Source organism: Myotis brandtii, unplaced genomic scaffold, assembly GCF_000412655.1.
Source record: "Myotis brandtii unplaced genomic scaffold, ASM41265v1 scaffold266, whole genome shotgun sequence".
Classification (NCBI taxonomy): Eukaryota; Metazoa; Chordata; class Mammalia; order Chiroptera; family Vespertilionidae; genus Myotis; species Myotis brandtii.
In genome coordinates, this window is record NW_005360124.1 from 938,427 (window position 1) to 964,504 (window position 26,078).

The 26,078-nt window shown below is 41.1% G+C and overlaps 2 protein-coding genes across 4 annotated transcripts; both read left to right on the forward strand.

The window, feature by feature from the left end:
- Positions 1 to 386: 386 nt before the first annotated feature.
- On the forward strand, positions 387 to 10,369 carry ISCA1 (iron-sulfur cluster assembly 1). The gene is made up of 4 exons (XM_005868333.2): positions 387 to 482; positions 3,869 to 3,922; positions 7,216 to 7,321; positions 8,704 to 10,369. The coding sequence occupies exons 1-4, from the start codon at positions 387 to 389 to the stop codon at positions 8,850 to 8,852; spliced, it is 405 nt and encodes a 134-aa protein (XP_005868395.2). The 3' UTR covers positions 8,853 to 10,369.
- A 4,459-nt stretch (positions 10,370 to 14,828) lies between these two features.
- On the forward strand, positions 14,829 to 25,588 carry LOC102258713 (chromosome unknown open reading frame, human C9orf153). Of its 3 annotated transcripts, XM_014541235.1 has the most exons (5): positions 14,829 to 15,093; positions 17,825 to 17,952; positions 19,313 to 19,404; positions 20,421 to 20,907; positions 24,483 to 25,588. In XM_014541235.1, the coding sequence occupies exons 3-5, from the start codon at positions 19,339 to 19,341 to the stop codon at positions 24,704 to 24,706; spliced, it is 777 nt and encodes a 258-aa protein (XP_014396721.1). In that variant the 5' UTR covers positions 14,829 to 15,093; positions 17,825 to 17,952; positions 19,313 to 19,338; the 3' UTR covers positions 24,707 to 25,588. The 3 variants fall into 3 exon arrangements, with proteins under 3 accessions (XP_014396721.1, XP_014396720.1, XP_014396722.1); XM_014541234.1 differs by lacking the exon at positions 14,829 to 15,093 and having other exon boundaries at positions 17,765 to 17,952; XM_014541236.1 differs by lacking the exon at positions 14,829 to 15,093 and having other exon boundaries at positions 17,765 to 17,952; positions 20,421 to 20,846; positions 24,483 to 24,580.
- The last annotated feature ends 490 nt before the right edge of the window (positions 25,589 to 26,078 follow it).

Sequence of the window (26,078 nt, forward strand, 5' to 3'; positions counted from 1 at the left end):
GTGATTAATCACAAAAACAGTATGTAATTATATATGTGTTTTCCGATGGTCTTAGGCGACCCCTGTGAAAGGGTCATTCGACCCCCAAAGGGGTCGGGACCCACCGGTTGAGAACCGCTGACCTAGATAGTAGGAAAATAGATTACTGTATTTAAGTGGAATCATTGATTCCAGTCAGTATAGTGCCATAAGCCAGAAAATTCGTTGTTGCAAAATAGAAGAAAGTCATGATCCGGCAGAAGAATTCGTTTTTACAATGGATTAACATTTTAGGCCATATTCTGTATTACTTTTCCCCATACCACCAAGCCTGTTTTCATGTTTCAAAGATATACCATCGATTATTCGGATTTCCTAAGGTTTTGAAATCACAAGAACTATAGGACATGACTCATACTTGGTGTCTCCTTTCAAGGAAACACAGTATTGAGAATGAAAAGTTTTTGCTACAAAGGAGAGAAACCCTATGGCATTGGATAAAGGTATGTTGCTAAGAAGTAGGTGAAAAATGCATCATCTACAGTGCCTTCTTCCATAATGTTAACACGAAAAACAAACTGGAAATATTTTTCTAAAAGGCCACACTATCTCACTCAAAGATGTTCCTTCACTTGAAAGAATGTCTTGTTCTGTGATATACGTATGAGTAGATTAAAAACCATCGTTATATTTCATTGAGTTTTAAGAGTCTCAAGGTTTTTTTTAATTTACTTTTTATTGTTGAGAGTATTACAGATGTCCCCCATTTCCACCACACCCCCCCTTAAGAATCTCTTAAGTTTTAATTCACTAACCAAATCTCAAGTGACCTAGTCATTAATTATACATAAATTTCTTGGAAAGGCATGGGGTTCTTAATTGAGAAATGCAGTGAAATGAGAAGGCTGCTAGCTTGCAGCCTGTTGTTTATTTGGACTTTTTATACTATTTCCCAGGTTGATTTTACTTAAGTGCAAAGTTGCTGAAGTATGCAAATAGATTTAGAGCAAAGTGGGCCCCTTAGCTTCTGCCCGGAAGTTATCTTTTAGTCCCAAATGTTCCCTGTTTAGTCATTCTGACTTGTTCTGAAAATTGGATCCATCACTTGGAAAGTTAGAAGAACCATATCTTTCCCCTTAGATGAGTACTAAACTAGGGCATCCGTCATTAGTAGCACTTCTCCCAGTGGAGTCTATTTGGGATTTTCCTGACACAGAAAAATTGAGGGTTCCTCTTTTTACTAAGAGCTGAGAAAAAAAGAAAATATATTATTTTGTAAAACTAAATTAGGTCACTTAGAAAGTCACTTGGAGATAAAAACCCTTGGGGCTTATTGACAGCTTAGTGTGCAGACCCCTCGTGTGTGTTTTGTTTACTTCAAGCAGTGGTGCGCCCTCTACACCTTTGACCCACCAGCTTTAGCCAAGGTTATACCTTGGGTTGTACTTCCAAAGAATATTTTCCCATGGCTGTGCTTTTTGTGTGTAATTTATCAACTATCATTTGCTTTTTGACAATAATTCCAGTAAGTTCTTGAGGCCTCATGGGAAATATGACCATAAAAATTATGCAAGCTAGTTTTTATCCTCAGTCATTTAGAAGGGTAAACGAGCACTTTAAAATTTTTTTCATTAATATTTCTGTAACTCTTTGAGGTTGGAATGCTATGGTTTCCAAAATAAATAAAAGCCATAATTCTTCTCTTCAGCATTTCCTTCTTTCTCCCCCTGGGTACTGTTCCCTGTCTTGTTGAGCGGCTTGCCTCCTGTTAGGATAAAATCGTGAGAAAGGGCCTTTATGGACACTGGTAGTGATTTGTTTAATTTTTTTTCTTCAATGTCTTTGGTAGTGATTTATGGACATTGGTAGTAATATGTTTTGTTTTGTTTTTACAGTGATACACAATAAAATATACATATAGTATATTAATAACTGAAATAAAAGTTTCACTGCACATTTATCTTTATCAACTGCAATGCATTGTTTTCTATTTTGTGTGTGTTTTAAAAATGCTAGTCTCGACCTTCTGAACTGGTTTCATGACGTTTCTAATTTGGGTTCAGACTTTGCTTCACCATCCTCATCTGGCTGAGCCCCCACGGGGCAAAGCAGAAGAGCATACTCTGGGGCCATCCATTGGGTCTGCTCCCTCGGCACAGGCTTGAGTTCTGGCCAGAGTTACTGCCCCATCACAGGTCATGATGTCCACTCTTTGGGATTTCACAAACCAGGAAAATGCCAGTACAAAAAACTGGAGGACCAGCACAGCATTGCCAGCTAGAGGAGCTAATAAAGTAGGAAGGACATGATTTCATCATCATAACAACAGCTGGTTTATATTTGCCACTGCTCTACATGGTCTTCATGAATCCTGAAGAAGAGAGACTATTACACCCATTTAAGCCAAGTAATGGGCTGGGACACAGCTAGGAGGTAGACCAGGAATGCCCTGGAACAGACTTTGTCCCTAACAGCCTCCTTCTCAAGAAAGTGGAGTTGGTGATACACATGCAGTATGTTGTGATGTTTTTCTTATTTTGAGGACAGCTGAACTAGGTTAAAAGCATTTCTCCCCCCAAAAAAACTCCTCCCTGTTCTTGTTTCTATTACAGTGGGGCCTTGACTTACGAGTTAAATTCGAGTTTAATTCGTTCCGAGATCGAGCTCGTTAACTCAAATTACTCTGTCAACTCAATGCAAAAAATCGGCCGAGAGACAGCTGGTATCTCAAAAAACTCGTTAGTTGGGACACTCATAAGTCAAGGCCCCACTGTATTAATTAGCTTAGATACCCTGAAATACTGATGTAAGCCAACTTTAACATTGTTTTTAATATGTTTTTATTTATTTCAGAGAGAGGAAGGGAGAAGGAGAGAGGGATAGAATTATCAATGACGAGAGAGAATCATTGATCAGTTGCCTCCTGCATGCCCTCCTACTGGGGATCCAGCCCACAACTTGGGCATGTGCCCTGACCAGGAATTGAACCATAGCCTCCTGGGTCGATGCTCAAACACTGAGCCACACTGGCCCAGAAAGCCAACTTTATATCTGAACATTTGGTGAGACTGGGATGAGAGACACGCTCTGGGTTATTTGATGATGGTAGCACTCTTTCATCTAGGTGTGCATTTTGATGGGTTGAAATAGATTTGGGGTAAGCAAAAAGAACAATGGAGTTAATCAACAGGAAAAATGCCTGAAAGTTGGCTTTCCCAGGAATTAACTTGATTTATTCATTGACTTTTGAGCACCTTCTGTGTGTCGGGCAATGTGCTTATTGCTGGACATCCAGTAGGAGCACAAAATAGATGCTGCCCAGAAAGATTACATTTGTGATGCACATGGATAGTACCATAGAGATTATGACAGGGAGTGGACCTTTACTGGAGGGAGCAAGATGAAAAGGCTGTTGCTAGAAGACATTTTAAAAATATAGACAGTGATTAAGCCCTGGATGGTGGCTCAGTTGGTTGGAGCATTGTCCCATCACCAAAAGTTTGCAAGTTCTATTCCCATTCAGGGCACTTACCTAGGTTGCGAATTCAGTCTTTGGTCCAGGTGCGTATAGGAGGCAACCAATTCATGTTTCTTTCTCATATCAATGTTTCTCTCCTTTCTCTCTTCCTCTCTTTCTAAAAATCAATGAAAGCATATCCTTGGTGAGGATAATAAATAAGAAAGAAAAATAAAGGGAATGATTTTAATTAAGTACAGTTCATATGTTTGTGTATAAAATCCACAAGGTACCGTGGTGGGAATGGAACATAAATTCATCACATGAATTTGCTGCAGATAGACTTGAGTAGTCTTAAAAACTAGAAAATATAAGGCTTTGATTTGAAGAATGCAAATTTTGTAGCTAAAAACTTAACATTTTCTTTTTCAGACACCTTCAGCAGTAAACAAGATAAAACAACTTCTTAAAGATAAGCCTGAACATGTAAGTAAACCAGTCAAATAAAGTTGTATTTTCACAATGAATTTGTCTTGTGATAAACAATATGCTTCTATTAATTAGGGGTTAGTTTAATTGAGCCAAACTGACAACATAGCCAGGGACCAAGATCTCAAACGCTCCCTAAATCCACATAATACAACAGGATACTCAGAAAAGGAAGTCACTCTCTTACCCCAGACACTTCGTCATCATTCTCCCTTTCAAAAGGCAACTTCTTAGTGTCCTTTGGAGATAATCTGTACGTTTTATTTACCTAGACCAGGGTTTCTCAGCCTCAGCACTGTTGTTCTGGCCTGTGTAATTCTTCTTTGGGTTTAGATTGCAGGATGTTTAGTGTCATCTATAGCCTCTGCCAGTGACTCCATTTCACTCCTCAGTTGTGACAACCAAAAATATTTCCTTGAGGGGGGAACCACTGGCCTCAACTCTGCTTATTAAGCTTGTGTGTGTATTTCTTTCCTACTTAGGTGAGAACATACCATATATGCTGTAGTTACACTTTGCTTTTTGCCCCTAATGAAATAGCTTGAAGATCTTTTCATATCTATATATATATAAAAGCCTAAGCAACCATTATGACCGGAACGACTGGCCAGTAACTATGACACGCCCTGACCCAGACCTTGCTGCTGGGGCCCTGACAGCCCCGAATCTGTTTCACCCACACCCCAGACCCAGACAGGAGAAGGAGGGAGCCCGATTCCATTGGTTAGCTTGCTGCTGGGGACAACCTCCCACGGTCCCTCCCCGCAGCCGGCTGCCCCCTCCCGCTCATCAGCCCAATGCGGGGCGGGGGAGGCCAGCCAACCTCCTGCAGTCCCTCTCCCCGGCGGGCAGTCCCCCCCCCAATCCCCCCTCATCAGTCCCAATCACTGGCCAGACTGAAGGATCCCACTCGTGCACAAATTCGTGCACCGGGCCTCTAGTCTTTACATAAAGATCCACCTCATTGTTATTCCTGGCTGCATTTAATAGTATAGTCCATTGAACAAGTTTGATTTATTTAACCAGTCCCCCCATATTAAAGGTTTTTTGGGGGTTGTTTTCATTCAGTGCTGCCACAAACATCACTCAACAAATATTTAGTGTCTATAGTACACCAGGCCCACTGTTCTAGACCTGTAAGCGTAGCTTAGTGCATGTACATAGGCTATATCCCTAGATGTGGAATTGATGAGTAAAGAGTGTGTACATAATCTTAGTCTTATTGTATTGCTAATTGCCTACAGAATACTGTAAATTACTTCCAAGACTATTAACATTTACTGATTAGACTACAGAGTGGTTTCTAGATTCCATTGTACAACGTCCCATTACAATGGGAGTTCTGGCACCTTCCTCCTATGAATGATTATGTGCTAACGTATGTCAGTGTTCCAACTCCATTTGGATACACTAATGACTAGAGTAGAAATGAACCAAATGAAACAAAAAAATTAACTTTGTGGATTTGGTCATGGTGACATGAAAAGGATTGAGCAAGCACTTCATCTGGTGTCACTGTGGCAGTCAATCCCTTTTCCAAATTCCAGTTACCTAAAGCTGTACTTTCACATATTGTTTAAGTGTCTAGATCCATTCTGATGGTTGGACGTCCTGCTTGCGTCTTCCTGTTTACAACGATAAAGACTAAGTTAAATACTTATGACTTGAGCTCCAGAACTTCAGGTGGCAATTTATTGTGTATTTATGCTGAATATGATAAACTGCCTCCGAGGCTCTCTAAGCTGGCACTCCGAAGGTGAATAAAATCATGGCTCTGTCCTTGCTGCTGTTTAAGGACAAAAGAGACTACTCTGAATGATTCAGCTCATCAGAACTCCCAGACAGCTTGACATTCTAACTCACACTCTTCACCAGTGTCTTCCTCCTTCATGATCGCTTCCCGAAAGCAAGCACCTGTTGCTGCTTTTCTGAGAATCAACATCTGCTTAGTGAAATAATACTTTTTATGATGATATTTTTGCTGTATACATAAATGAAAAAGCAGATAGGATCCAAGAATAGAAATTCTGTAGATATTGTTAGAAAATTACATTAAGGCAGACTTTGGTATTTTAAGAGTGCTGTTGGGTCACTTTTTAAATTTCTTACATTTCTGTTGGCATCAGTCTTTTGCTTCCTGGTATTTGAGAATGTTGACACAACTCTGCCTTAGAATTAAGGCCCTGTTAGAGGCAGCATGATTGCCAGGTCTGTGGACCTTGGTGAACCTAACCATAGGGAAACTTCCTGAGAACATCTCACATGATGAGGTGGAGCAGAAGTGTTTTTGAGCAAGTTCGTTTTTGTTTTTGTTTTAATGAATTTTATTGATTTTTTACAGAGAGGAAGGGAAGGGGATAGAGAGTCAGAAACATGGATGAGAGAGAAACATCCATCAGCCGCCTCCTGCACCCCCCCCACTGGGGATGTGCCCACAACCAAGGTACATGCCCTTGACCAGAATCGAACCTGGGACCTTTCAGTCCGCAGGCCGACGCTCTATCCACTGAGCCAAACCGGTTATGGCCAAGTTCCTTTTTTTAAGTTGTCATCTCTGCCATTCAGATACTTTTCTTTTTCCTTTTAAAAAGAGTGATTATTCTTTTTCTTTTTTTTAATTAAAACTCTTTCCTTTACAGTGTTATTCCCAGTGACTATAGTTTGAGTTTTTCCCCCCCTCTGTATTGTTTTCTTTGTATATAATTAGTTTTGATTCTTTTTGGGCCACCCCTTAGTGTCATAATAATGTTTGTACAATAAGTAAATTTTTAAAATACTTGCTTCCCATTCCATTTATACTTTCTAAAGAGCTATTTTATAGCCAGGAATCCTATGTAATAAAAGGCTAATATGCAAATCTATCGAACAGCAGAACGACCAATCGCTATGACACACACTGACCACCAGGGGGCTCAATGCAGGAGCTGCTCCCTGGTGGTCAGTGAGCTCCCACACGGGGAACACCACTCAGCCATAAGCCAGGCTCACGGCTGTTGAGTGCAGCAGCAGTGGTGGGAGCCTCTCCTGCTCCCTGTGGGGAGCGGGCCTAAGCCATCAGTCAGACATCCCCCAACGGCTCCCGGACTGCGAGAGGGCGCTGGCTGGGCTGAGGGACCACACACCCCTCACCCCTGAGTACACGAATTTTGTGCACTGGGCCTCTAATATATATCTTTTAGCTTAAAAAGAAATGAAGAAGTAAATAATATCATATAGCCAGGACTTTTTAAATATGATTGTTTAATCTGTACTATGTTAAAATTAAGTTTATATTTACAATTATTTTTCAGGTAGGCTTGAAAGTTGGTGTTCGAACCAGGGGTTGCAATGGCCTTTCTTATACTCTAGAATATACAAAAACAAAAGGAGATTCTGATGAAGAAGTTGTTCAAGATGGTGAGTATTAAACAAACTTCTGGGCACTTTATTTTGCCTAAAATGTTTCTCCTTATATAGCAAGAGTCATAATAATAGTAGGGATGACATTTATAATGTTCACTATGAGGTAGACATGGTTTGAGAGATTTTCCAAATGAGAATGATACCATATTGTCCCCATTTTGCCAATAAGGAAAACTGAGGCATGGAGAGATTAAATAATTTGCATAGGGTCACAGAGCTAGTAAGTGGCCTAGTGAACATTTGAATCCAATCAGATTTATGGCAGAGTTAGGGTAGATTATTGGTTAAATATATTTATTTGTTTCAATTATGAAAGGTTATTCTGTGCAAAAAGTTTTTAAGATGATAAAACGTCAAAATGAACTGACTACTTTTGTGTAAAGTAGCAGTTTTACATATATATCAAATCAGTAATGTCATCTCATGCTTTTGAGGATTCTATAGTTTCAATTTTAATTTCCAAATTAAAATTTTTAGGTCTTTAATTATATTTGCCCCCAATGCCTGTCCCTATGCAATAATCTGATTAAGCCTATTTAAAACAAAATAAATAGTGCTACAGCTTTAGGGGAACTTCAGTGTACATGGGTTTTGCAGTGGTGGCTTTGTGCATCAGAAGTGTGCTGTTGGCCAGCTTTCCTGGATTCCTAGTGTGAGTTCATTTTACCAAATTGTATTTACTAACCAAGAAAGGTATTTGTTAATATTTTATTTTTAAATCAGTACATAAACTTAAACCTTAAATTTTTCATCTTAATGAATAGGAGATCTAATAAATATGTATGGTTATATTTAAGTAATGACTCAATTTCTTATAAGGAAGAAAGCTTTCTTAAACTGATTGTATTTATGAAGATGTTGACTTCTGCCTACATAATTACTATGGGTTATGTTATTACCAGTTTTCTAGCCCATGCACAGAAGAACAGAACTGCTGCGTTGTCTTAAACCAGCCCACTCTACCACAGTCTTTGGTGTGGCAATGTGTCATGTGCATAGATGGCATTGCAGGGTTTTCATAAATGTATCGTCTCCATCTTTACAAAATTCACTGAATATACACATTTTCCTTATGTTGCAAATTTGAAAAATGGGTGAAATATAGTGAAAGGCAAATTCTAGTTTTACATAGACTTGTCATGGAATTTGCTTGGGTACAACTTTCTGACCTAATATAATTGTTTTTTACATAAGTTATTGTGTAGAAAGAGGGGACAGGAAACTGAGCACTGAATCCCTTAAAGGAAACAATAAGAGATTCAAAAGCGCCCTGTTTGGGTTTTGTTAGTGTTACTATTTAAAGCTTACTTGACCTTTGGCTCGAAGGTTCTGTTGGTGTGCAGGCTTTATATGACACGTGTTTTCTTCTCCCCCAGGAGTCAGAGTGTTCATCGAAAAGAAAGCACAGCTAACACTTTTAGGAACAGAAATGGACTATGTTGAGGACAAATTATCCAGTGAGTTTGTGTTCAATAACCCCAACATCAAAGGAACATGTGGCTGTGGAGAAAGCTTTAATATTTGACTCCTCAGGACTACTCTGGCTGTAAGCTCCAGGAAAGCTGTGGAAGAAATCGTGACTGTCACATGCTTAAGGTTGACAATGCATGGCTGCCTTAGGAGGAAAATAAGCATTTTGAAAATGAAGCCAGTGTGTTAGATTTCAGAAGTGATATTTGTCTTCTTTTTAGGGGACAATATGAGAAGCCATCACTCTCTTTGGGTCATTTTTCTGATCTGTAAAGAAAAATAAATCCTGCCCTGTACTTAATTCTCTTGCATCCTTTCTGTTAGAACCAGTTTTACAGAAGGTGCCGGCCTGGGAGGATTTCGGGAAACACATTCTTAGTAGGTGTGCACACTGTATCTCTGTTGAATGGCTTGAATGTGCATCTCTAGGCCAGATTGATGGTTCTTAAAATTCAGAGGCAGAAAGTCCTGACTGCTAGTTGACATGGCGATGCATTGTTTTTCTACCCAAACTTGGCTCAGCCTTTCTACATTTGTATCCAAAATTTCATTGACAGATGCCTCATTTCCTTACCCTTTAGCAGCATCAGCCATCAAATGAAAGTGTCAAAGATTTCCTTGAAATACAGTGCAGAATGGTTTTGAGTGATGGCATCAAAGGTAAGAAATACTTCACCCACCATTTTTCATCCATTTTCTTTGCCACTCTAAACATCTGCTGAAGATGGAATCTCAAGCTTAGATTCTTTTATTTGAAAGGTCTCCTACAAGCTATCTAGCCCCTCCCCGTCAATTCTATACCTTAGGAAGCAAAACCCCAGGGAAGGAGGAGGGCTTGTGTCCACCTACACAGACAGAGCGGGGACTACTCACATCTCCCCTTCCATTCAGGTGACAGGCCAGCCCGGAGCACCAAGGCAGGCAGAGAAGGTAAATGGGCGATCTGGCTTCTCTAGCTGGTTGACGTTTCGATAAGATTTCTGTGTAAATTGATGGAGATCATATTTTTATTTTGAGTGAGAAGAATCTTATTTGTAAACTTCTTTTATGTGAATGACCACGTTGCTTTTGAAGTATGAAGCAGTGGTTTATACCTGCAGGGAAGACGTGGTAACCCAGCGCACCCTTTTGGAATGTAGTAGTGAGTGTAGCAGAGCACAGGGGTCTTCTCCTGAAATTCCCAGGATGCATATACTTTCTGGATCCTAAGTCCAAGTGCTAAAATGTTTAAATCTTAATATTTTAACCCAACATTTTGATCACCAATTTTTCTTTTTAACAGTGTTCCTTTTGTAATTTAATTCTTAATTTTCCTGAGCTTGACATATTATTTTATGAGATGCCATATGCTTGAAAGCCAAGTCTTATGAATTGAAGTAGCTGAGTTCCTTCATGTTGGTCGTATTTACTAAAGTACCTGTCACAAATTGCACCAAAACCTAGAGCAGTTGCTTTATGCTCATGAGTTTGTATTAATATAATTGTCAACCCACTTATAATTTGTGCAATACTGAATGTATGTAGTGATTTGAGTTGTCAATTAAAAAATGTGGCCTCTTTGTGATCATGAAATTGTCTTTTCTTTTTAAGGAAGATGGGTTTGGGAATAGTAACTGTTATAGCTACTTATGAATAATTGCCATAACTTTTCTAACTAGTCTCCCTGCGGCCAGAATCTTCTCCACCTGATTCTGTTGCATTTCAGTTGCTGTATTCTCCACACAGTCCTTGTCACACCATTTCCAGTTGCTTTTGGCTCCACCATCCTCAGCATTTCCATGTCATCAAAGCTGCTTCTCAAGCCTCCCACACAGATTTCTTTCATACATTCTCGTGTGTCATCGTCCCTTCCTGGGATGCTTTCTCAAGTCTGTCTTCCGAGTTTTGTGTTCACCTCCAAAAAGGTGCTTAACGGTTCACTTCAGGCATATTCATGGGCACCTGCTCTCCACTCGCCCTGAGGTTTCACAGATGACCAGAGACGGTCATTCTCTGACCTCAAAGATCTTCGAGTTGACAAATGAGTCAGACACCAATAAGAAAATACGGTGTTGCTAATAGCTAACGTTTATTGCAGACTTGCTACGTGCCCAGGATTGTTCTAATTAACATAATCTTCACTACCCAGTGAAGTAGGTCTGACTTCTTTTTCGTAAATGAGAGCCTAAAGCACATCATAGATAAAGTAGTTGGCTAAGGTAACACAGTACGTGGCCGTCGATGACAGCCCATGGCGTCTGGCTCCAGCCCCGTATTCCTAGCAGCGAGGCCACATTGCATGTCACAATGAGAACCAAAATGGTGCACTTTTAAAGAGCCAAGTCGTAAGAGACATCAGAGGTTTGGGGAAGAGGATGAACAAAACTAAAGAGGACTGCAAGCATACTTAGGAAGCTGAGCATTCAGAGTGTGAGGCACAGAAGGCAGCAGACAGGACGAACGAGGCAGGCCTGGGACGTTGGGCTTTCTCTCGGTGATGTAGGTGCTGGGAGCCGCTGATGGTTTCTAAAAGGGAGTCATCAAAACAAGTGCATTTGGAAGTATCAGCCGGACTGCCCTGTGGAGCATGGAGAAGGCTGTGTGATGCGGCGGAGCGCAGGAAGCTACCTCAAAACCAAGCAGGACCTGTGGGAGGGACCCGTATGAGGAAGGCTACGGTGAAATCAGTGGGACTCCATTAACAGACCAACCCGACGGGGCCGTGATTTTGCGCCTCTTGGCTACCCACACTAGCAAAACTTGTACTGGTGTTTTTTATCTTGGTTTGTCTCTTGCACAAGATTGAAAGGTTCTTGACACAAGTTCTACCATTTTCTTTGCTATTCACCTAACACCAGGCACATCATAAATATTTTGGCAAAATGATTCCTACGGCCATTAGCAGCCATAACGTGTTCTGTGTCCTATTCATCCAAGCCCCACTCCAGACCCTGGGCGTCCTGTGTGACAGGTAGACCATCAGCTTTGTGGAGGGTTCTTCATGCAGAAGCAGACCCCGAACTGATGGATCATCACAATTAAAAGCCCACTCTTCCACATCAAGATGCTAACTGGACGGCTCGGGCCACTGTGGCTAAATATCCAGTGAAATGGTGGGGGTGCTGGGCCACACTGCCCCAGAGCGTGCCCCTGCGCTCTGTCTCAGGACCCACAGGATGACTTTTTTCTCAACAAGGAAAGGGTGGAGCGGGGTTGGAAAAATCCCTACAAGATCAGATGTTCCTAACATTTCTAGGTTTCACGTAGCAGGAAATACCTTTAAAAAAAACAGCTTCTTGTCTCGTTTTGGTGCCTCAGAGATCAGGAAATGCAAAAGCCTGTGATGTGAAGCCGCCTGGCCCTTCCCTGCCATCTAACAGCCTATAAAGCTCTTGAACCGTCATTGCCCCGTGTGGCCTGGGCCGGAGAGACGGCATCAGCCTGCAGGAAGTACAAGTTCGGCCGGCCTGATGCAGTGCATGGGAGGCTGGCAGGCAAAGGTGTAGGTCTGGGAGGGAGCTACCCCTGGATTTGAACCGTGGGTTCTGCCACTTTGTAGCCTGGTGACCTGGCACAGGTGAGGTCACTTCTCTGAGCCTGCTTCCCTTCTGTAGAACAAGCTCAGAATGTGGGGAAATGGGATGAGTGAAGACAGTGGTTCTCAGCCTTGGCTGCACATTAGAATCACCTGGGAATCTTTAAAATCCTGATTTCTGGGCCCCATCCTCCGGAAATTCTGTTTCTTTGTTACTAATGTTGTGGCCCCACCCCATAACAAAGAAACAGAATTTCTGGAGGATGAGGCCCAGAAATCAGGATTTTAAAAAGATTCCCAGGTGATTCTAATGTGCAGCCAAGGTTGAGAACCACTGGACTAGACAATTCTGCTGGTACAGTACAGCATCCAGCTTAGATACATTGTAGTTTACCCATAGATTGTCCATCAAAGCAAGAGTTTACGGAAATGAGTCTCCACACAATTAGGGAGTTATTGTCCCATATTAAAATCTGGGGGGAGCCCTAGCTGGTTTGGCTCAGCAGATAGAGCGTCGGCCTGCGGACTCAAGGGTCCGAGGTTTGATTCCGGCCAAGGGCATGTACCTGGGTTGCGGGCACATCCCCAGTAGGGGGCGTGCAGGAGGCAGCTGAAATCGATGTTTTCTCTCATCGATGTTTCTAACTCTATTCTTCTCCCTCTCTCTTCCTCTCTGTAAAAAATCAATAAAATATATTTTTTTAAAATCTGGGGGGAAATTTGCTGCATTTATTTCCAATTACTAGAGTACTACAAAAACAATCGTACAGAGAAAGTGTATTCTCTTAGTAGCTGATGAGAGACTTCCTGTGTAGAGAAACCTGCCTTAATTGAGGAGGAGGAGCCTGGGTGGACCTCAGGGAGAGCCAGGCTGGAGGTCTGCCCTGCCCTCCACTTCCTTTGAGATGCTCAGCCCATGTTGGGGGTTAACTGTGGGACGATGAGGTCAACTTCCTCCCTGGCTCTCATGCGAAATCCTGGTTGAAGGCTTAGTCTGAGGATTCTTACTAATGGTGACTTGGGATCCAACATTCCCCAAGGCAAGAGCGCTGTACCTAGCTTACAACCCTTATTTTTATTTTTATTTGTAATGGCCTTTGTAGGTTACTTCATGGTTTTACTTCCAGGAACGAGTAATTCTCAAATTGATCACTGTTAAGTACCCACTTCTCCAGCTTTAAGGTGTAAGTCACTGGGGATCCTGTTCCAACATCCGATTCCAGGGGTCTGGGTGGGGGGCGGAGGGTGTGCACACCCAGCCAGGCCCAGCTGCAGCCCATGCTGTTGCTCTGCCCTCTGAGTGCCAGGGTTGTAAAGTATTTACCTCTGGAAGAGCCTGATTGTGTTAAGTGACCATTTGTGCCCTCGTGGTGTTCAGGGTTTCTGACCAGCATGAGATACCCAGGTTGCCATCCTGAGATGACAACTCGAAGGCCAGGACCGGGCGGCTATAGCTCTAAGTGCTGATTTCCTTTAGGTGTTCTGAAATACTAAACATCTCAGGGACCCCATTTCCATTTACTAGCTTCCTGGGTGGCTGGGGTCCCCAGTTCGGCCACCACTGCTTGAGCCTGCAGAACCAGGCGACTTGGAGGTTCCACCAGTCATTTTTATCCCAATACTTTTGAACCAGAGTGTTTTCAAATTGAAAGACTACGTTTGACACCTCAGGGATACAAAAGAAGGGGAAAGTCTTGCATGGCCCTTCTTTTGACCAGCCACCTAAGGCGGTTGTTTTGGCAAAGTTTTTAATGATTGCCACAAAATCCTCCAAAGGGGAGCCATTTAAGAGTGGGGTGTGGTGCAGAGCACGGCTGCTGGGCTCCTGGAGAGTCAGCATGGCCGTGCAGGCCCCCCCCCCTCCGCCCCGTCCACTCCCAAAGGGATCATCTGGGCAGATGCAGGAAGCACAGGTCTGCCTCCTGACTAATTGCCTCAATTTCTCCTTTGCACCTTGCCCCTATCTATAGAAGAAACACCTACCTGAATTAGAAATTATATTCACAATTCAGCTATTTAATGTTCGTTTTTTAAAATACATTTTTATTGATTCCAGAGATAGGGAGGGAGAGGGAAAGAGGGACAGAAACATCAATGATGAGAGAGAATCATTAATCAGCTGCTTCCTGCACACCCCACACTGGGGATCGAGCCTGCAATCGGGGCATGTGCCCTGACTGGGAATTGAACCATGACCTCCTGTTTCAGAGGTTGACGCTCAAACCACTGAGCTATGTTGGCTGGGCTATTTAATGTTCACCTTTTTAAAAATTACCTTTTCGCCGAAACCGGTTTGGCTCAGTGGATAGAGCATCGGCCTGTGGACTGAAGGGTCCTGGGTTCGATTCCGGTCAGGGGCATGTACCTGGGTTGCGGGCACATCCCCAGTGTGGGGTGTGCAGGAGGCAGCTGATCGATGTTTCTCTCTCATCGATGTTTCTAGCTCTCTATCTCTCTCCCTTCCTCTCTGTAAAAAATCAATAAAATATATTTTAAAAAAAGAATAAAAATTACCTTTTCATCCTCCACTCTCTCTACCCATTACCCTCATGCAGGAAGATAATCCCCTGACCCTTAGTGTTACACAGCTGTTTATGTGACTTTGAGGATGTTCATATGTCACAATGGACAGGTACTCATTTACTCAAAACTTACTAAGCGTTAGGAAGCTGATCCCTCCTAGACCATGAGGCTACTGGATGAGTGGAACCCAGCCCCTGCTCCCAGGCACACAGATTCATGAAAGAGATGGCCACATAAACAGATGATTATTAAGCAGGTGGTAAGTGCAGTGATGAATAGTGGGCATAATGAAGTGAAAAGCACAAAAAGTGAAAAGGAAGCCAGTATGGGCTTGGCAAGGAGAGGTGGGGTGAAGTGGGCAGTAGAGAGAGACAGGAAAGGCCAGAGCCAAGAGATGAGATGGTGGCTGGGGACTGTGCCTGTACAATCTCATTCTTCCTTTGGGGCCTTCTCCACTAACGGCCCTGCCTTCTCCCTGCATTCCTGTGCCTTCTTCCTTCCGCACCACGTTCCCACAGATGCATGGCCCTGGCTTGGCTCTGCTCTCCCCACGCCTGGTGTCCTTCCTCCTCCTCCTCCCTACATCCAGCCTTGAGAGCGTACAGCCTTGGAAAATATGAGCATCCAAATGAGGAGGAGATGGAAAAATAGTAGAGAGCTTCCTCTCTCCTTCCCCAGGGCCAGCGCATGGGGACAAGCAGAAGAGCGAAAGGTTTCTTCACGCTACTCAGAGCAGCACGCAGTTTAGCACATGAGTTGTTTATTTCTGGAATTTTCTGTTTACTATTTTTGGACTACTGTTGACCAGGGATATCTGAAACCATGGAGACTGTGATCTTTCAATATAGAAATTAAAATCTTTAATTCCAGGAAAATCTTGAGTTTTAATTTTAAATGTTTTCTTTTCCAGGAATTTGTTTTTCCCCTCTTTGGGATATCCAAGTAAATATGTTATATCTCCTTAGCCCAACCTTTATAGCTATTATTTTCTCTCTAAATCATTTTAAACATTTTTATTGAGAAATAATTTATATACCATAAAACTCACCCACTCAAAATACATAGTTCAACCCACTAACCATCAACACAATCAATTTTAGGACCTCTGTATCACTCCCAAAAGAAACCCCATACAATTAGCAGTCACTCCGCATTCCTTTATGCACCCAGATCCTGGCAACTACTAATCTATTTTCTGTCTCTATAGACTTGCCAATCCTATATATTTCATATAAATGGAATTGTACAATATCTGGCCTTTTGTGGATGGCTTCTTTTACTTAGCATAAATTTCCAAGATTTATCATATTGCAATATACTTCATTTCTTATCACTGAATAGTATTCATCAGGTGATAGGCACTAGGGTTGTTTTCACTTTTTGGCTGTTAGGAATAGTGCTGCTATGAACAGTCATGTACACGTTTTTGTATAGACATGTGATTTCTCTTAGATATATACCTTGGAATGAATCTTCTGGTTATATGGCAGCTTTGTGTTTGACATTTTGAGGACTTGCCAAACTGTTTTTCAAAGTCACTGCACCATATTTTATTCCCACTAGTAATGTATGAAGGTACCAATTTCTCTAAATCCTTGCCAACAACTATTATTAATCTGTTTTTATTATAGCCATCCTAGGGAGAGTGAAATGATATCCCACTGTTGCTTAAATTTGCATTTTCACGATAGCTAATGATGTTGAGCACGTTTTCATGTTTTATTGACCATTTGTATATCTTCTTTGGAGAAATATCTATTCAAATCCTTTGCCCATTTTTAAATTTATTATTTGTATTTTTACGGTTGAGTTGTAAGTGTTCTTTGTATATTTGAATATGAATCCCTTATCAGATATATGGCTTGTAAATATTTTCTCCCATTCTGTGTATTGTCATTTTCACTTTCTTCATGGTGTCCTTTAAAGCACAGAAGTTTAATTTGGTGAAACCCAATTTATGTATTTCTTTATTCTTTTTGCTTCTGTTTTCGGATGTATATCCAAAAAATCCTTGCCTAAGCCAGATCATGAAAGTTTATTCCTATGTTTTCTTCTAGGACAGCGGTTCTCAACCTGTGGGTAGCGACCCCTTTGGGGGTTGAACGATCCTTTCACAGGGGTTGCCTAAGACCATCAGAAAACACATATATAGCCAAAACCGGTTTGGCTCAGTGGATAGAGCATCGGCCTGCGGACTCAAAGGTCCCAGGTTCGATTCCGGTCAAGGGCATGTACCTGGGTTGCGGGCACATCCCCAGTAGAAGATGTGCAGGAGGCAGCTGATCGATGTTTCTCGCCTAAGACCATCGGAAAACACATATATAATTACATATTGTTTTTGTGATTAATCACTATGCTTTAATTATGTTCAATTTGTAACAATGAAATTGGGGGTCACCACAACATGAGGAACTGTATTAAAGGTTCGAGGCATTAGGAAGGTTGAGAACCACTGTTCTAGGAGTTTTTTTTAGTTTTAACTCTTCTATTATGGTCTAGGATACATTTTAAGTTAATCTGTGTATGGATTAGGGTAGGAGTCAAACTTCACTCTTCTACACGTGGATATCCAATTGTCCCAACACCATTTTTTTTTAAAAAAACATTTTTTCCCTAGCCACCTTATTTCTATTTCCTGTTCCAATTTTGCTTTTGTTTGCCACCATAGCTAATTAACATTATGCTTATTTCCATTTTCTCTTCAGTTCTATTATGTTCTTACTTAGACTGACATAAAAGGGAGATTAAATAAACATTCTGCTTGATTAAGTGGGGGGTCAGAGTGAACACAGATGCGATGAAGAATGCATATGAGCACAGAAGATAGTTTCAGAAAAAAAATGAATTGCCCCCACTGGCTAAAACAGAGAGAACATGTGTGGCCTTGTGGTGACATAGAAATAGGATTTGTAAATGTTTGGAATGTTTAGAAGCAAATTGTGGATAGTCTTTGTAAGTCTGGCCAAGAAATTTACATCTTATCCTAAAAGGAATAAAGAGCCAAGTTTGAAGAATGAACTAATGAATGGCTGAGTAAAGAGGTGATTTAGGATAGATTACTACTACTGCTGCTGTTACTACTACTACTAACAGCAACAACATACAGGCAAGAAAACCGGTAAGCGATCTTTGTAGCAGTTCAAAGATGAGGTCAGTTAGGCTTCTTATCAGAACCATTGCAATGAGTTTGGAAAGACTAGAGAAGATACTTTTTAAAAATCAATTTCAAAATGAAAGGTTAAGAGTTAAGGTGGATAAAATGAAGGCTGTGAAAACTGCATTAGAATTGATTATTAAGAACTCACTGTTGTCTTCAAGATTTCAATTTTGGTTCATCAGTCAGTGTAGAAGCTCAATGTTGTTATACTGAAGATTAGATTATGAGAATATAAAAAAGCCCTAGCTGGTTTGGCTCAGCGGAGAATATAAAAAATAGCAAGTACAGAGGTAAAGGCAAGCATAATACCAGCCCAGAGTCAAGTGTGGGAGAGGACTTCACTGCCACTTATTGATGAGACCAATTGTATAGATTTTACGGCCATTTTTAACCCCTCAAAAAGGGATTAAACCAGTGGTTCTCAACCTTCCTAATGCCTCGACCCTTTAATACAGTTCCTCATGTTGTGGTGACCCCCAATTTCATTGTTACAAATTGAACATAATTAAAGCATAGTGATTAATCACAAAAACAATATGTAATTATAAATGTGTTTTCCGATGGTCTTAGGCGACCCCTGTGAAAGGGTCCTTCGACCCCCAGAGGGGTCGCGACCCACAGGTTGAGAACCGCTGGATTAAACAACATTTCCATCTGTAAAATGCCTGCAATCATTTGTGGCCCAAAGCAAATAATTTCAAAATATTAATTATTGTTATTATTAGCATTTTTTTCCAATTAAAAAAATACTTTTCTTCGGCAAAGAAGTGTAAGTTTTTCTTTAGATGATCTGGAAAATCAAAAATATGTAAAACAAACAAAAATCTATATGGGATTCTTTGAACTAGTAATAAATGCCTGAACATATATGTCATATAAGAATTTGAGGTGTTTCACAGAAAATATTTCATTGAAACATGATTCATTTGGCAGATCTGGAGTAAGGAGAAAACAAAAGAAAAATTGTAATGGTATAAAATTTAAAGTGTCGCACTTACGAAGTTTAGAAGATTTAAAAAGTGCTTCCCTGGCCTAATTGGTTTGGCTCAGTTGATAGAGCTTTGGCCTGCGGACTGAAGTGTCCCGGGTTCAATTCCGGTCAAGGGCACATGCCTGAATTGCAGGCTCAATCTCCAGTAGGAGGCATGCAGGAGGCAGCTGATCAATGATTCTCTCTCATCATTGATGTTTTTATCTCTCTCTCCCCTCTCCCTTGCTCTCTGAAATCAATAAAAATATGTGGTTTTTTAAAAATGTTACCCTTTGTATTTTATCTGACTTTTGCTCTTTCATTTCATCTTTCTTCATATTGATTTTTTAGGAATTAGAGAGTAAAATCCCAGCACAATGTTCACCAATAGAGACACTGATTCAAGTAATGATGATGTGGAGGCCGAGTTTCCCAGGTGTTCGGTATGTCCCTCTAATGCTATAACATGCACAGGAAACTGTGCTTTCGAGAATTATAAGAAGATCTATTAAGTACCCAGTGGCATGCCATGTGGGGGGCAAAGAGAACACAAACATTTCACTTCTGTGACTTAGCCTTCCTTGGCACAGCAAAATACAGCTCCTCTGTGGGCAGGGGATCCTGAGTGCTGACTTGTGTTTGTGCTCATGGTAATGCGTTTGAAAGAGCCATTGGCCAACTCAGCCCACTTCCTATTTGTTGCTCTTGACTAGAATTGAAGGGAAACTGCACTGGGCTAAATGACACAAGTTTGGGCTCTCACTTTGGCCTTTTTGTCCTTCCAATTCAATGACCTAAGAAACTTCTTGGGAATAATGGGATTCACAGGCAGAATGCTCTAGCAAATAAAATTTTATTCCTTTAATACAGGATTTTAGATAGAGAAGGGGGACTCTGAAGGGACATTTATTGTCGTTTCTGCCAACAATTCTTCCCAAACACTCCACAAATGTCACCATTGGCTTTGATAAAATATTCCAGTTAAAAGGGACAATTACAGCTTCATTCACACAGTGTTCCTAAATATGCCAAGCCCCTTGGTCACCAGGATGAAGCTTTGATATCTAGATGATCTGGCTCCCTTTCTTCTTTCAAAGAAATCTAGCCTTACCCAAAACAGATTTTGCAACCCCCCACAACTGTGTCTCTCCATGGTAACTCACAGAATTGTAGAGTTGGAAAGATCCTAAAGACTTTGGAAACCAGGCTCATTTTGCAATGCAGCCTTTCAGTGATGTGTCTAAATACTACCTCTTTTGGGGAATGAATCTGAGACTTGTCCATCTAGTCTCTGTTCCACATTGCCACCATTGACTTGGCTTAGCTAGGCAACAATATCTCCCAAAGACAGATGCTTCTGTTTGCATGGTTACTTGTTATGCTCTTTGTTTTAGGGTTTGCGGATCTGCCAGGCAATCACCACTCATCAATCTCATGACTTCCCACTTTTTTCCCATAGCTGCCAGAATTATATGCACTGGCTGAGAATTTTCATAAGGAGAGCAAAAAATCAAATCATCTAAAAACTTTTGGTATTTCACCAACTGAAGCACGGAGAACACTTAGTCAAACCCTGAATGCCATGGCACCCACTAGCAGAACTGATTTGGGAGAAGATTCCCAACCTGTTTTCAAGATCAAGGTGGCTAGAAAAGACAAGGAGAAGCCACCATCAATGACTGAACTCCTACACCGCAGCTTACTGACCGGCTCACCCTCTCAAGTAGACAGGCTGGGGAAATCCCAGGAGAGACTTGCCTACTATGGGATCCCTCCTCCCTCGCACACTTTTCCCTATGAGATTATCCTCAGTGAAACCAACCTTTCAGGCACACAGAAGAAGTTTTCAAGTGCCAGAAATTTATCCAAGATAAGCATTTCCAAGGTGAAGGCAGACAAGTTTTTATTTGAAGATAGAATTACTGAATACTCAATAATTGAACCAGGTACTCTAAACATGGTGGGAGAAAAAGAGTGGAAATCTTACTAGAAAATTTACCTAGATTTCTAGAGTTGCAAGTGTCAAATATTGATCGATGGGAATATTAGCGTTCTGGTGCTCTGCTACATGTCAAAGCAGTGGGAAATGCAGAGCTCTAGCAAACATCCCAGGGTCAAGTCCCAGACTCGTTCCCAAAAAGGTGTATTTAAACTTACTTTTCTAAAATGAGCCAGTTCAACTTGACCTCTAAAGCACCCATAACTATTTGTTTATTGTTTCATGAAGTTAGTCAAGTATTTACTGAATAATGACTTATCGTTCTTAAATATCTTGATTTTCCTTCAATTGAGGGTTGTTTTTTTTAAGATTTTTTCATGAACCTTTTTACTTTCCTATTGCTACATCTCTACAAAGAGAAGGAAACTCTCCAGTTCTGATACTTTAATAAGTAAGTACCCATAAAAGTCCAAAGACCATACAGAGAAAGTCAATAATATGTCATAAAACATATGTTGGTAAGTTATAAAGAGAAGAGAATATTCCTAAGGTCTCCATTTTTCCTATGGAATTTGAGGAAAGTCATATTTTGTCATTCTGTGTAGCTATAAAAAATAGATTAATGATATAAAATATTCAAACTTTTCTAAAATAGGTTCTTGACCCAAGATAAAACCATTTGCACAGCAAATATTATGACATCACAATTTTTATATTAAAAGTAGTGGGAAAGATGGGAACAAAGTTAAAGGAATAGACCAATCACTCTGACCAATACAGTATTTGGCCCAAGATACTGGAAGAATCTTTGCTCTCATTCCCCACATTGATATCTTGACACAGGTTTCAAATTCCTTTGATAGAATCATACAAGTGTATTGGATTTCAGGCAGAAGTAGAAATTAAGGCGATTGTGGAATGACCTACATAATCCACAAAACTGCACAGCTAAAGTTTTGGGACCAGAGAGGAAAAAGCCAGGAAAGTGCTAGGATCAATAATAACTGGCAAAAAGCCTACTGAAGAAGTGCTGAAGGCTTTGGATGTTTGGTGGGTCTTGAACATTTATGACTTTGCCACCCACAGGGGCTGAATTGTCCTTCCTTCCTAATGCATGGATTGCCTGCGGTCTATCTAACCCTGGAGGTCTCTCATGTGCCCTTCTACACTCTGACTCAGTCTCTTCTCTGCCTCCATGACCTCATTTTTTTGAGATCCTAGCTATAAAATTTCTGAGGCATGTCCTGTCTATTCAAGGAATATGCATGAAGCCAGATAGGCATCCATATGAGAAATATCCAGTAATTCCTTAGGTTTAATTGATATTGCAACATTTCACCTTTTACTGTCCTACATTGCCCAATATTACTATCATTTCATCAGCCAGCTAGTGCCTGAAGTCTACTCAGTCCAGGAAAATTTTAAGACTCCTGGTATACCAAAGGATAGTATTGAACATATCTTTACTAGCACCAAGCACTAGAGGAGGAAAGGGGAGTGGTGCTGCCATTTTTCTTCTCCTAGCTTATGAGCAACTCTTGCTCAGGCTAAACCCTATAGGTTAGGAATGTGACCAAAAATAGGGGTTATTTTTCCTATGCAATTAGAAGTCTGGAGGTGGGCAAACAAGGGTGAGAATAGTGTTTTGGTGTCATTGAGGCTTCAGGCTCCACCATCTTTTTCTGTATGGCTTTTGTCTTCATGGCCAAGATATGCTTCCTTTCCTTCCAGGAACTATGACCACATTCCAGGCTGGAAGAGGGGGATGGGACAAAGGCCCACCTTGGCTAGTTTGATCCTCTTTGAGTAGGAAGCAAAGCTCCTCAGAACACACATCCAAAGGTGACTTCTCCTTGCATACATTGTCCAGACCTGTGCCAATAGTAACCCTTACTGCAAGGAAGGCTGGTGAATAGAATTCTGATCTTCCCATCCCCTATAGTAGAGGAAGGCAGAAGAAGATTGTAATGGGTCTGGAGTGACCTAACCTATAGTGTCTACCACAGATCACAACATAAAGCTCTTTAGTAATCAAAATAATCAATTCTATGGCCTTCTTTTGCCAAATATTCCTTTTCTGTCCTTTCTTCTATCATCAATTCTTGCTATGCCAACCCTGCCAAGATTTGTCAAACTCCCTGAAATTTGGCAACTGACCCTGGGGACAGACTGTTGAACACCATGGCTCAAGGAACAGTCCCTGGCTCCAGTCTCCCACTGCAGGCATGAACAGGATCCTATATAATAAAACCCTAATATGCAAATTGACTGAACGGCAAAACGACCAGCCGCTATGATGTGCACTGACCACCAGGGGGCAGATGCTCAACACAGGAGCTTTCCCCTGGTGGTCAGTGTGCTCCCACAGGGTGAGCACCGCTCAGCCAGAAGCTGGGCTCACAGGACCTGCACCCAGGCGGGCGGTAAGGAGCGAGGGGTCTGGGACTGCAAGAGGGATATCTCGTTGCCAAGCTTAGGCCTGATTCCCAGGATCGGGCCTAAGCCAGCAGGTGGACATCTCCCAAGGGGTCCTGGACTGTGAGAGGGCGCAGGCTGGGCCTTGGGAACCCCCAGTGCACGAATCTGTGCACCAGGCCTCTAATAGATAGATAGATAGATAGATAGATAGATAGATAGATAGAGATAGAGATTAGATAGATATAGATAGATTAGATAGATATGGATATAGATATAGATATAGATATAGATATAGATATAGACTTCCCACCAGGTAAACCCTGGGAAACCCAGGCCCTTCCCAGGATGGAGGTTTGATTGGGGCAGGGGTGGTACCTGGGCCATAGGTAACCTTCTCAAATATCACCAAACAGGGAGGATGGTAAAATTACCCATGAGAAATAGACCTGCTTGTATGTTGTACCAATTATTCTCTTTAAACTTCTCAAACTCATCTTGGCTCTTTGGCCTCTGGTTTTACATTCAAGCCCCTTCCTTGGGCCTTGTTTTTTTTTTTTTTTCAAGTTTACAAATTATTTAGTCATGAAAAAAATTGAAGGGAAGGGAAAGAGAAATGGCTGCTGAGTAGGGGAATATGCAGTATATCTTGGTTGTGGTTCATTGGGTTCTTGAAAAAATTGCAACTACTAATCACTGTCCACACTGGTAGGTCCTGAAAGAGAAGGGAAAAGAGCCAAATTCTAGCTAAGACACTGTACTCAGGGCTTATACCAGCATCTTGGAAGAAGTGACACCAGCAATGTATATATTTCTGCTAAATCTTCCTCCTTGTTTTCACCACTTGTTAGAATCCTGCCCCCTGTTGACCTCAGTGCTCTGCAGGTCTCTCCACTTGCACATTCTTCATTTCCAAGCACCAAATGAGACACTTTCTCTACCTGTTGTGGCCCTGCAGGTTCCGCTCCAGCCCTGCTAGCCAGACCCACCCAATACATGAGGTGGACACCATAGGTTCCCCTTTAGTTTATAAAGATTCAGAAAAGGCTTTCTACAAGAAGGGAGGAGACTCAAATTAATCAAAGGTTTATTCTGTCATGAAACACCTCTGAATCGCTGAAGGTTAAATGACACCATGTGATTCTTTGAACATCTGGTTCTTTTCAGAAAAACAATTCATGGATCTAAGGGATCTGGAGTGGAAATATTACAAAGGGATCACAAAGTGGACACGCAAAACTTCAGATGTATTTGCAAAAATACAGTACAACAGTGAGAAGAGGTTTGTAAAGAGCAAGGAGATGCCTGGTGTTATTTTCCCCCCACTAGTTCGTAGGTCTTTGGTTGTTTTTCCTCAAATTAATTTTCCACCAAATTTAACTCCTCCTTAAGTGAAATATGTAGTTTATTGAAAATATTTTGGATGCAGATTTTGCTTTTAAAAATTTTGAATTTACACACAAAAATTTAAGAAGCAGATGCACCATGGAACATGGGACCGGATTCTATATGATATGCACATAAGGTCTAAAATTAAACCACAAATATGGAGTAAAAGATCCAAACTGACCTTCTAGGGTTGGCAGGAAGCACTGAGAAAGAAGTTTCCAGATCACAGCACAGTAAGATAAAGGAGGAAGTTATAAAAGAAGTTGAGGGTAATGGAGTCTAAGTAGAATGAGAAGTTCAGAAATATATCCAAGGGAAATTGCAGAAGGAAATAAGGAGAATGGAGAAAAGATGACACTTGAAAAAAAAAAAATGACTGATCGTTTTCTAGAAATGAAGAAACACATGAAAACTTGCATTGAAAAATCTCACTGAGTGATGAGCGAGAAAATAAATCTACACTTAGAAACGCAGTAGCAGAACCGAAGAGCGTTTAGCAAAAAAAAAAAAAGAAAATATAATCTACAAAAGAGAGAAGATGGATGACAAACAAATGACAAAATGATGGTGAAACTCTCACTAACAACAGAAGTCAGAAGGTGAAGGTTTTATATACTCAACATCCTGAGGGAAGTAATTGGCGATCTGGAATTCACTAACCAGCCAACTCTCTTTAAAAAAAGTAAGAGTAAAGTAAATACTTGTTAAAACATAGAAGAGCAAAAACTGTTTACTACCCCTTACTGAAAAAACTACTAGCAAATACATACATTAGCAAGAACCCAGAGGGCGTACAAGTAACAGGGGTGAGCAATTAAATTCTTCATAATATGTGATTGTGATTGTGTCGATATTAAAATATATTTCTAAATTCTATTTCCTAACTAGAGGCCCAGTGCACAAAATTCATGCATGGGTAGGGCCCCTGGCCAGCAATCAGGGCTGATCAGGGCCTCCTGGCTGCCGGCTGGGGTCTTCCTTTGTTCTGTGCCACCCCCTGGTGGTCAGTGGACGTCATAGCGAGCGATCGAACTCCCAGTCTCCTGGTCGAATTTCCAAGGGGACACTTTGCATATTAGCCTTTTATATAGAGAGATATTTTAAAAATTCACCTCTGTATAAGAAATTATTCTGTGATGTTCATTTTTTTGCACCACTTTTAAAAATCAGAGTTTGGCTTCAGCATAGTGGATGTCCTCAGCAGAAGATACTGTCTAGCAATTGGTCTGAGGGAGGTTTCTGGGTTCTCACAATAGTCTGGGTTCTTAAAATCTATCTACTCAAGTATGTTCAGTGTGCAAAAATTCCTCAAGCCATACATTTAACAACTGTAAAGTTTTATCATGCATGTTATACTTCACCAAAAAAGGTTTA

Excerpts from the sequence above, each read along its gene's own strand:
- ISCA1 (XM_005868333.2), top strand. The coding sequence starts at position 387 with ATGACTCATACTTGGTGTCTCCTTTCAAGGAAACACAGTATTGAGAAT. Across the intron at positions 483-3,868 it reads CCCTATGGCATTGGATAAAG|ACACCTTCAGCAGTAAACAA; the intron begins GTATGTTGCTAA and ends TTTCTTTTTCAG. Across the intron at positions 3,923-7,215 it reads TTAAAGATAAGCCTGAACAT|GTAGGCTTGAAAGTTGGTGT; the intron begins GTAAGTAAACCA and ends ATTATTTTTCAG.
- LOC102258713 (XM_014541235.1), top strand. The coding sequence starts at position 19,339 with ATGTTCACCAATAGAGACACTGATTCAAGTAATGATGATGTGGAGGCC. Across the intron at positions 19,405-20,420 it reads CCGAGTTTCCCAGGTGTTCG|CTGCCAGAATTATATGCACT; the intron begins GTATGTCCCTCT and ends TTTTTCCCATAG. Across the intron at positions 20,908-24,482 it reads ATACTCAATAATTGAACCAG|AAAAACAATTCATGGATCTA; the intron begins GTACTCTAAACA and ends GGTTCTTTTCAG.